Source organism: Cupressus sempervirens, chromosome 1, assembly GCF_028749045.1.
Source record: "Cupressus sempervirens isolate cs-2001-9-10 chromosome 1, ASM2874904v1, whole genome shotgun sequence".
NCBI classification, from domain to species: domain Eukaryota; kingdom Viridiplantae; phylum Streptophyta; class Pinopsida; order Cupressales; family Cupressaceae; genus Cupressus; species Cupressus sempervirens.
The window spans coordinates 791,339,172-791,351,171 of NC_143118.1; the positions used below are offsets into that span (position 1 = coordinate 791,339,172).

General features: G+C 36.8%; 1 protein-coding gene across 1 annotated transcript in view; it reads right to left on the bottom strand.

The window, feature by feature from the left end:
* Positions 1-1,375: 1,375 nt before the first annotated feature.
* LOC149580245 (cytidine/deoxycytidylate deaminase family protein) overlaps positions 1,376-12,000 on the bottom strand; it is a 125,159-nt gene continuing 114,534 nt past the window's right edge. The window contains exon 9 of the mRNA XM_089790046.1: positions 1,376-2,101. Coding sequence (XP_089646172.1) covers positions 1,826-2,101 — 276 coding nt within the window. The 3' untranslated portion in view covers positions 1,376-1,825. The remainder of the gene's footprint in view (positions 2,102-12,000) is intronic.

Sequence of the window (12,000 nt, forward strand, 5' to 3'; positions counted from 1 at the left end):
GAGAGAGAGATCTCATTAGATAGAGAGATCACCAAAGAAGGATACTATATGGGACGGTGAACAAAATTTGCAGCACCCCAATTTGTGATTGTACAGCAATTCCGAGAAAGGAGAACTCCAACATCCCCTTCCACTTGATGATTGTTCCGAGTGAACTTTCTAGCTTCTCCTATTCTCAGAGGTAAGAAAATAAAATAAATGGTATGAGAATAATGAAAATAATTAAATAGATGAGACAGATGCGAAAGTGCAATCTTGGGCACTTAATTAATCACTTTATATCTTTAAAAGGGGCCAATTTAAGTGAATGTTTTCTTCATGCTACGTGGTGGGCATTTTCAATCATTAAAGAGGCAAATATTGGAATTAAAGAAAAAAAAGGATTGGTATGGTGGATCGGGGAATTTGTAAAATTGGCATGAGCTTCGGTATGGGGAATTATTCGAGCCTCAGAATTGTTGGGTTTTTTTAAGGTCTCAAAGATCGCTCGTTGGTTTTCAGGACGCAAACCTTGGAGATCTTGAATTTTGAACGCAAACCCAAAGCATTTTCATTATTATGTTCTAGATTCAATCACTGTATTTTGGAGACGCCACAATCTGAAATGGAGAATAAAGTCGTTAGTCTTCACGCCAATCGGGGTTCCCTCTAGTTCAAACTGTTGTAGCCCTGGTCATTCCAACTTTAGAAGGACAGTGCAATAAGAGCTGGAAATTGGTGCGGCTAAAGATACATATTCAGCAAAGTTTGATCTGTTATGAAGCATTAGTGTCGTCTGCAACTTCAGTAATTAGCAAAGATGTCATGCCTATCACTTCAAAAACACCGGCCATACATTAAGAAGCGTTGCAATGTATTAATCAGCAGAAAATAACATGTAGTATCTGGCACGGATATGACTAAGCTGCAAATTGTATCTGGCCTCTGTGTTAATCTGAAATCAATTAGCTTTTTGTCAATTTAGTTCGAGTGATAAAGCATCCAGCTTCTTTGAATGGTTTGATTTGTCTATAGACTCCATGTTATACAATTCAATTGTGCTTTCAATAGACATTGCTTGCCACAATTCCTCAAGATTGTCAAACAAGTCTAAGTAGTTAGATAATCGATTTTACACGGAGGGATATTTCAAATTTCCTTGTCGAAAAAACCGATGAATATACAAAACTATATGGAACAGTGTTCACTGTAATGTTTTTAATTAATATATGCTATATTATTTTTTTCCAATTACGAGTTGGTCTGCTTATGACGGCAAGCATATATATCTAAAATGAAGGAGAAATACAACTTCCAAATCCATTTTGAATTAGAATTAGTTGCTTTGGACAAAATGTGAGTAGATGAAGTCAAAGAGGCCAACCAAAATCAATGATAAGTTCACAACAATTCCAAAATTTATTTAAAGTTGAACTATAAATAAATGTCTTATTTTTATGGCATGAAGCATTCCCAAAGGATTGTCCCTTGTGAGCAGATGCGTGGAGGGTTTCCTCTATATAAGTAGGCAAATCTCCCTTTTTACACTAATTCAGTTATTGTAGTCACCCAATTCCTTTCCTCTAAGAAACAAACAAAAACAAAGGATATTATGTATAGCTATTGGATAAAATGCACAATAAGCTAGCATATCATTTGCAGCACTGCTGAGTGAAGCCTGCAAACTGCAAGAGTGCTGTAACCAATATGGCAGTAAAGTGTATCCCAGTATAAAAACCATGGGCAATGATCTCTCCCATGTTGATCACATGGTAAGTTATATGTTTGAAGACAATATACATAAATAAGTGGGGAGAACTTATTGCTGCTTTTGGTATTTTTTACTTTAGACTATAGAAGACCTAGTGGATAAGTTTATTCTACTACTCCCGGAATCATCTTCGAGTAACTCAGCTCTTATCCTCATAAGCAACCTTCCGAGATGGTTCAGACCTTCTCCTTCTTGACCACCACCCCAAAAGAGATCATGTGGAGAAGCTTCAACTAGAATAGATCCAGCAGTCGAAACTAACAGAGAAGATAAATGAGGATACATAGAAAACTTGCATTTCAAAGCCCTGTACATAACATCAATCTTCACTGATTCCCACTTATCACGTACCTGCGTTAGTGAGTAGATGGAAATTGCTAATTAAGTCGCATGAAAATTGATATAGCTTACAAAGCAAAATTTTGAATCTTCAGGACCAAAGTCCAACCAATCAAAACTTCTCCAATAGAAGTCTTTTATATAAGATGTTACGATTTGAAATAATTCTCAAATTTCAATTATAAGATTAATTTCCTTAACAAAATCTTAACAAGTTATATCCATATTTAGGCCTATGAACTCTAGCATACGATGGAAACATGAAAGAATAATTTTAAAGAAACAGAACGTGCAGCAGAATGAGTGTGTGAGCAAAAGGCATATTCTTTGTAAACTCTAATGGAGAATTGAAGTGTGTGAAGATTACATAGCCCCATGAATTGTAACGTGCTTAAATATTAATTTGATCCTATGTGACAATAGTTTGCTAGGGAAACTGTCCCATCTCATAATAAAACCAGTGACGAGGTATGACTAGTTTTTGTTTTCATAAGCAATACAGATACACCAATTCCAAACAGCCAAAAATGAATGTAAACATTGCCCAAAACAAAAGGATGCAATAACCAGATCTTAAAAAGCAATAGCTTTGTGAAGTCAACCAATGGTTTCATTTTTTGATTCTCAAATGGTTCAAGAGTTGAAGTTTGTAGCTATAGAAGATATCTGTATACCTTATGCAAATCTTCAGATGAACAAGCTGTGTGTATATGGTGTTGCTTTCTATATGATGCTGCTTATGTTCAGTTCTTTTATAGTACTGTTTCTCTTTTGTGTAATGTCCCCGTTTTTGGCCAGTCTGCAGTTGATTGAGTTAGCTCATCATAGCGATCCTCATGAGTTGACAGGGTGTTTGGGGGTCTCAATTGATTACTTACTATTTTTAGTAAGTCTATTTTGGGCAGTTGCTATTTTTTAGCAGTGCAGTGAATGGCTTGGTGGTTGACCGTCACCTGCGGTTGATCAGGTTAATAATTAATGAGCTCTTATTTATTTATTCATTGAGTTGCATTATTATAATAATGACTTAAAGAGATATTTCTAAAAAGCAAGTCGGAAAGTTTCTAGTGTTGAGTTCGTTTGGGAAAACTTCCACAATTTCTAAAGTGGAGTTTTTAAGGAAACTTTGGCCAACGAAGGATTACAAATGAGAGCTCATTTCTTTGGGAAAAGCATACTTGATTATATATTTGATTTTGTACCTTTGTGACTTTTTCCTGGGTTCTTAACTGTATGCCCTTGCTGATGTGTAAGAATTGGAAATTCTGAGACTTGCACTTGCAATTTAGCTGCTGAGGTATAGCTAAGATTGCCTAACTTCTCTACTATTCATCACTGTATCTGAGAAGTGTTTTATTCCACTACTGAAGTATAGTGGATTTGTCATATTTCTCCTACTGTTTCATTCTATATCATGGAGCACTGAATCGATTGAGGCTGATTGGTTTGGAGGGAGAATTCGGTTGAGTCTTACAACTTCAAGACTGCTGAATTGTGATCGAAATTGATTGTTAGAACTGCCGTTAACTTCCAGATGGTGATGTTGAGCATCCAAATGATATTGGCAATCATCTCAAGGCTGATCGATTATACCTAAGCACACTGCGATTGTTTCCTGAGAAAATCGCAAGGCAGTTTGGAGCAGCGTTTTAGAATTGAAGGGACTGTGGCTAGTCTGGTAACGCACGAAACTAATTGCTGGGTGCATACTGATAACAGTGGGTCAGTTGGGATGTTGGTGATATGCATTTTACATGGAATAACTGGTCATAAGCTGCGTCTTGCATTTTGGGATTGATTTGGCATGTGACAGTTCATGTTGTGAGCCGGCATGAATTCGACAAATAAAAATCAGGTTTCCATTGTTTTTAAATAATTTCAGAATTGTTTGAGTTTAGATAAATGCGATCAGTTGAAATTAGTTGATTGTCAATACTAGCTGTTACAGTTCAAAGAGTTAGTTGCCACATTGGACTCATAAGAAATTGATGCTTTCATAGTTATTACACGAGTAAAATTTTCAGTTAGCATTTGCTTCAGTATTTGTATGTATTCAATTTGCCAATTATATATGCCAAAACTCAAAAAGGTACATTCCAAATATCATAAATAAAATGTTGATCAGCTATGTGCCAAATGTTTGACAAAATCTGATTTGTGAGGAAGAATTGATGAAAATTTAGTGAAGTTTGGCATTGCTCAAGTTATAGCTAGGTCATGGGATTTTACATTCTGTGATGCCATATCATTATGGAAAATGATGGGCTTCATGTTCAAGTTGTGATTTGGTTTCTTACGGTACTAGTAGAACTTGTTTATGGTTCAAGATTTTCATTTGTCTTGGTGCTGCCGTCAATTCACAGTGGCTACCTTCAGATCTTCATCGTAACAGCTGCCAACTCATGTGCCAGTGTGTTAATCCTGTGCCTTCGTGTCTTGTGTTATTACTGTGTTTCTCTCATAATTGAGGCATCGAATGTTTTGGGAGATGAATCAACACCTATTCCATAACTGTCACCGTCAATACAAGTGTTATCGTGTTTTTAAGCTCATTTGGGCTTACCATGCTTGCTGGCAATGATCTAGTTGAGAGTGTCTTCTATTATTATCAGAATTTATTATTTCTTGCAAGAGGTTCGATTAAGATAAGGACCATTTGGCTCTTTACGTTGATGGATCACGGAACGGCGTCGATTGTAACTTCTGTTGGGCATGGAGTGTGCATCAAGCATTGGTTTTTGAGATACCTTTGATAAAGACATTCTGGGTGATGTCTAGTTTCTGGCAGAAATTTTAGCATGTGGTGATTAGTCAACCGAAGTCTGGGTGAGACAAGATCATATCTGTAACTGAGGTCATCATGTATGTGAGTTATCATAGTATACACTACAGCAATCTCTGTATCTGCTTCAGACATTTTGAGTATGATCTGTGCATGATCATTTGGTGTGCCGATCATGTTGTTTTCAGTATTGTGAGATATATAAAGTTTAATATGTATTGTAATTGATAAGAAAGTGTTGCTCGAACTTTTTAAATGGCATACTTCCATTGATTGTTCAAGAGATAACAATCCCTGATTAGAGTTATTAGCTGATTGAGCCTGAGAGCACTGTGTCCAAATTTTGTGCTTTCAAAAAAGAATTGATTTTGGTATGGCTGGGTTTGTCACCCTCAAGTGGAGGGTCTTCCCAAGATAAACATTTAACTTGTTCTTGTGTGTTTTTGAATTTTGGTGTGCTGTTTCTATGCTTTTCTGGTTCTAACTTTAACATGGTATCAGAGCGGATCTAAGGAAAAGATCTAAAACCAACAATTTTAAGCTTCAAAATTCCTTGCTTTTCTCCTAGCTTCTTTACTTCAGCTTCAAAAATGGTAAATGGACTCAATGTTGAAGACAGGTTGGATAGCGCATCCAATTTTACTTATGGAAATTCAGAGTCCTAATTGTGCTTGACAAGACTAATCTTCTCAACTATGTGAAGTCTGATGTAGCTGAACCTTCTGATGACACTAAGAAAGCACAATGGAGGAAGAACAATATCACAGCAAGAAGATACTAATTGGTTCTGTTAAGGATCATCTGGTACCGATTATATCCATGTTGAATTCAGCTAAAGAGATGCTGGAGTCTTCAAAGCTTCTATAAATTCAACAACACTACCAAAGCTCTAGCCTTGAGACGTCACTACTTCATATTAAAATGGCTAGAGGAGAATCTATTGTATCTTTCTTCATGAAGATTACAGAATTGAAAAATCAGCTAAATGCTATTGGTGATTCAATTGAAGACAAAGACTTGGTTATGCTAGCTATGAATGGCCTACTTCATTCTTTTGAATCTTTTATTCAATTAATTAGTGGAAGAGATGAATTACCCAAATTTGATCGTCAAAGAACTGTTTGAATTCAAGAGGAATACAGATTAGACGCAGAGGGAAAGGTCAAAAGTCTCATCATGAAGAAGATCATGTGCATTCTACTCATGCATCTAAAAGGAAATAAAGTGAATGGACAAAAGGAAATTTCAAGAGAAATAGATAAGGATTTTGATTCAACTCCTGAACTGAAGAAGATCAATCTCTCAAAAATTCAATGTTTCAGATATGACAAGTATGGTCATTGTGCCAGAGATTGTTTATCAAGACCAAAACATCAAGTTGTTGTTGCAAAGGTTGAGGAGCCTTCACCTAATAAAGAATCTAGTGAAAATTCGTAGGGATTCTTTATTCAGAAGAAATTACCTTTCTTCTGAAATTTAGATTTCCTAATATTACCGTCTTAACAATTGAAATTGTGGCTTTAAGACAGTATTAGGCTTCCTGCATCAAGTCTGATCCTAATAAAGTTTATGTTCGTTTATACCAAAGTAACAAGAATCGGAATCGGATCGGAATCGGAAAAGGCTGAATTGAATCGCAAATCGGCCATGAATCGGAATCAAAATGGCTATGAATTGACAAATTTAAAAAATTCTTGAAATTTAGAGATTTTAACAATTTAAAACTTATTTCATGCACCCTTAATTGAATATAACTTAAACACGCTATAATATCATCAAAAAAAATCTAACATACATAAACGAGGAACATAAATGATAAATCCATCACGTATGTATAATAGAAATTTTAGCTTAAGTAAATAGTTTTCATAGGATCATTATGAGTCATGACATAGATATATAGAATTATAAATGTTGTCAAATCATAAATATATGTAAGATTAAGATCTATAAAACCAATGACATCAAATCATAAATGTATGTAAAATGAAAATTCATGAAACACATCTATTTGTAAACAAAATGAAAAGACAAGTCTATCTGCTCTAGCTCTAGCTCATCTATCCCTCACTTTTTCTCTGTTTTTGTCATACTCAACAAATAGAAGGCCTTTTAAAGTTATACAAAAGAGAAATGTGAAAAAAAAATCATTTAAAAACTTGTATTTTTTTATGTTTTTTAGTTGCCTGATTGGGCTGCCTGATTTTTCCAGCCGATTCATGGCAACTAATGGCGATTCATGCCAAGAAATCATCAATTTGATTCACCGACTCTCAAAAAATCGCCTACCTTGAATCGAACCATGGAATCATGTGAATTGCCGTGATTCTCGTTACTATGGTTTATACTACTCGCTGATAAGTTTAACATTTCTGAGCAAAGGAAATTCTGAAATTAAAGGTGTCACTTTTCATTGTCGAATCTGTGTTAGCTTTCATTTTTAAGAAGGGTTCTTCTATATAGATTTTCTAGGACCAAATTCCTTATTCGGATTTTGTGTTGTTGGTTTAATTTCTAAAGTAAAGATATGATTTCATAACTGTGTTTGAGTTGCTTGACTGGAGATTTAGTCAGCAAGATTCAAGCATTCATATATGCTAATTCATTTGCAATTGATAGAGAACGTGGATGATCTGAGTCTGTTACAGGTATTCTGAAGTGACCAGCAAGCTAGTTGTCTATTTTTTGTTGGGTAATCAGGACTTCAGTTTAAGGGAAAGCTAAATCATTTATGTGGGATATATATATGCGACTGGAGAAGATTGAAGAAATTTTCAGTGGTTGCTGGTTTGATTAGTGATAGGCTCATTACAGAGACTTGTTCGGAAACTTGGTCTTATTTTGCTGGGAATCTCATATTGTTGAGCAATTTGTCATAGTCTGTTGTTTTTACTTAAACTATTTGAGTGCATTTTGAGGGCATTGTGTGAAACTTGGTGACTCAGTTGCCCTGTTTGAGTCCACAGTCTGCTACAGCAGTTTCTAGATTTTAGTTGCAGACCTATTTGTATTCTTCGGAGGTGTTGGACAACTCTGAAAATCCGTAGGAGCCTGAGGTCTTTATTCTTTGATCAAAGGGGAAGCTAATGCCCATCTCAACTCAGTCAATTGATAAGCACTTCATTCTCTTGAATAATGTTTATATATTTATTTTGTAGTTCTTACTCTAGAATGTAATTCATGTTTACTCTAAGCATTGCTCGGTATATTTATCTCAAGAGTAGTTTGATTCTACGAAATATTACTAATCTTTCTAAAATGAAAGATAGATCAAGGAGCAAAAAGATGATGGATTATTTATCCAATATGCATACAAAATTCAAAGGAGGAAAAGCTTAAAACATCCAGCAAGGAAGTTATGCCAGCAAGAGAAATGAACATACATGAAGACTTGCTTGCAGCCACAAGTCTAAGTTGATGTCACATAACAAGGTTGGATCAGCCTTGAATGGAGAGTATTCATTTGTAACAAGATCGAGAAAGATGAAGACACTAAATGAAGAACCTATTCAAATTATCTTGTGATGAGTTCCTGTAAGAGGACAAAATGACATTTAGAGGGAGTTCTGTGGAGAAGTAAAGGTATTAGCTAAGTGGGTTACAGTGTTGCAAGCCAGGAGTTAAAGTCGTTGAAAAAACTCGTCAGCTGCAAAGAACAGAATTGCACAGTCAATCTGGGTTTGACTTTAGTAGCTCCATAAACTTTTTTTGCACAGGGTGATCTGGGATGAGGTCAAGGAGGATAGTCTTGGACTCTAGCATGTCAGAATATTTAGAAGTGTGCGGAAAATTGTTCCTCTAAGGAAAGCATTGCAAGCAATCTTGAACGAGGAGGTCAGAAGGTTTATGTAAGTGCTTGAATATTCAGAGGGAGCTTGAGGGGCAGATTGAAAGTGATATGACCTTTGCAGAGGATTAGCAAGCTCGTGTAGCAGTGCAACTGCAAAAGTTATTTGTTTGGTCAAACAATGGAGTCAGCTGTAACTTATTATGATTATCCAAGTTGTCAGAACATTTCCCTTGTTGAGAGGGAGTCTCTGCTGAGAGAGAGTCTTGGCATCAATTGCTCTCGTTGTATTACTATAATGCATTTTCCTCTGAGAGGGAGAAATTTGATGTAAAAATGCATTTTTTTAAAGATGGAGAAATGTGAGGTGAAAGCCCTTGTAATGCACTTTTCCTCTGAGATGGAGAAATTTGACGTGAAAGCATTTTTAGCTGAGACATATTTCTGAGGTGAAAGCCTATGTAATGCATTTTTCTCTGAGATGGAGAAATTTGAGGTGAAATCCCATGTAATGCATTTTTCTCTAAGACAGAGAAATTTGAGGTGAAATCCTTTGTTACTCTTTCCACTCATGGGAGTAGCCATAGTGGATGTCATATTGAGAGACTCCAAGACAGCATCACGTTGAGTGACTCCGTGATGTGAGCTTGTGTTTATTTTACTCATGGGAGTGGCCATGGTGAACATCATGTTGAGTGAATCCATGCTGCTATCACATTGAGAGAATCTGTGATAAAATTTTGTTTTCAACACGTATGAGTGTAGCCATTTTGATTGTCATGTTGAAAGACTCCATGATGTGAGAATCTGAAAATGCTATCTCCTTTGCAAAGAGGGAGTGTAAAAGATTGTAGCTACAGGAGATATCTGTAAACCTGATACAAGTCATTAGATGAGCAAGTTGTGTATATGGTGCTGCTGTGTATAGGATGTTGCTTATGTTCACTGCTTTCATATTAGTGTTTCTTTTATGTAGTGCCATATCGTTATGGAAAATGAAGTGCTTCATGATCAAGTTGTGATTTGGTTTCGTACAGTAACAGCAGAACTTGTTTATGGATTGAGATTTTTGTTTGTCTTGGTGCTGCCGTCAATTCACATAGTGGCTCCCTTCAGTTCTTCATTGTAACAGCTGCCAACTCATGTAGCAGCATGTTAATCCTATGCATATGTGTCTTGTGTTATTTGTGATGTCCCCTTCTAGCTAGAGACATCACTTTAGCTTGTGATTAGCCTATCAGAGACCCTCGTAGGCTAGTAGGATTGGTTAGAGGGTCACCTTGGTGTGGAGATCTTCCAAGGACCTGAGAAGAGTACACTTCTGGGTTGCCAGAGTTTGTTTTTTATGAGTTTGGCTTGGTCAGGCTATTTTTAGCAATTTTGGAGTTATAAAGGTGGACCCCTGCTATTTTTAGAAAAGGGGTATGGTCATATGCAGCTCTATCATGTTAGCTCCCGGTTCAGACGACATTCAAAAATGTTGAGTAATAATGGAGATATTAATGTTTATTTAGTTAGAATAAACATTATTGGTTTTGAGTTTATATTATTAAGTTATAATATGTTTTTATATTATAACTTAAGTGAGGGTCATGATATCATAAAAGGGGGCCATATTTCAATTAATTGTGGGTCCAAGCTTATGGGAAAATTAAAAGGGGTTTTCTAAGTTTTAATGTAATAACATTTTTTATGTTATTATTATATTCTTTTATCCCACATTGAGCGTAGAGCCTCATTCTGGAGTTGAGGAGTCTTTATAAACAAACCTTGTCTTCCTTCAAGAGCATGTTATGAGAATTATTTAAAACCAGGGTTTCTACAAATTCGAGAAGAATTCAGACTGTGGAGGACGTAGTTTCTTCAGAGTTGATGCAATTTGAAGGTGTGAAATATCACCCGAATTTTGCCTGTGAGTTGGCTTCATCCAGAAGTCAATATTGTGTTTCAGTAGGAGAAAATTGGATGGATCTGTTTGCAGATTTATAACAGCAGCTACAGTACCGTGAACAGTGCGCTACAGTGTCGTGAACAGTGCGCTACAGTACACGTGAACAGTGTCGTGAACAGTACCGTGAACAGTGCCCGTGAACAGTGACGTGAACAGTGCCGTGAACAGTACCGTGAACAGTGCCCGTGAACAGTGACGTGAACAGTGCCGTGAACAGTACCGCGCTACAGTAAATTCAAAATCAGAGATTTAATATTGCAGATTTTGATAGGCGCTGCCTAGAGAGGGAGCAATCAGCAGCGTGTTTGCATTTTGGGAGTCAAAAATCAGGTTTTTTCAACCATTAATGCTGATGTTTTTTTTATGTATTCTTCCAACAATAAACATTGTATAAATTGTATGAGCCATCTGAATAAATGAGTTCGATCAGCATTATAATTAGATTTGAGTTATAATTTTGGGTAAATTAGTTTCAATATTTGTATTCTCTTTTATAAACTCAAAAAAAAACCAAAAGCAGCTTGAAACATTCAAGAACCAACAAAAAACAATCATTACACTCAGGGAAACAAACAGTGATCAGCATAGAGCCTATTTGGGGTTCTTACAGTGGTATCAGAGCCTAGTTCCTGCCATCCTGAGGGTTTGGGAGTCATATGCAGCCACTGGAAATTGGACCACACAGGTACTATACCCGCAGGAGAGCTTTGATTGACAGAGAACAGCTACAGGAAACAGGAAATATGGAAGAGAGGTATGATGGTAGTCCACCTAGAAATAGGAGGAATAATGATGATCAGGATACCAGAGAATTCTTTCGTGCAATGGTTACAGGGCAGCAGCAGATGACACAGGCATTACAGGCACTCACTACTATGGTAGAAAGGATGAACCCACCTGTTAGACAGAATGGGGAACAGGGAGTACAGGGAGATAACAGGAGTGCTACAGGTAATCAGAGACCACAACGGACCCATTCTAGAACAGCTGATAGGCCTACACGCCCTACATTTGTTCCGGAGGAGCCAGAAGAAGCTCCGACAGAGGAGGCGGCAGGAGACCCCATATTTGCAGATGCACTCATGGCTGCAAATGATGAATGGGAATTATTAGCTCCACAGGTTCGGGAGAGGATGACCTTTGAACGCTTTTTTAATCAGAGGAGAGAGCATTACAGGTCACTCAGACAGGATAGGAGGCCTAGAGGTCAAAATAGTGAGCTGAAGAGGGCTACAGGCAAGCTTACTATGCCTACATTTGATGGGAGTGGTAAGATGACAGCTCAAGCTTGGATTCATAAGCTTGACACATTTTTGGCACTGAGGCCAATGACAGAGATTGAAGCTATCAAATATGCCACCTTGCATTTGGAGGGAGTAGCACATGATTGG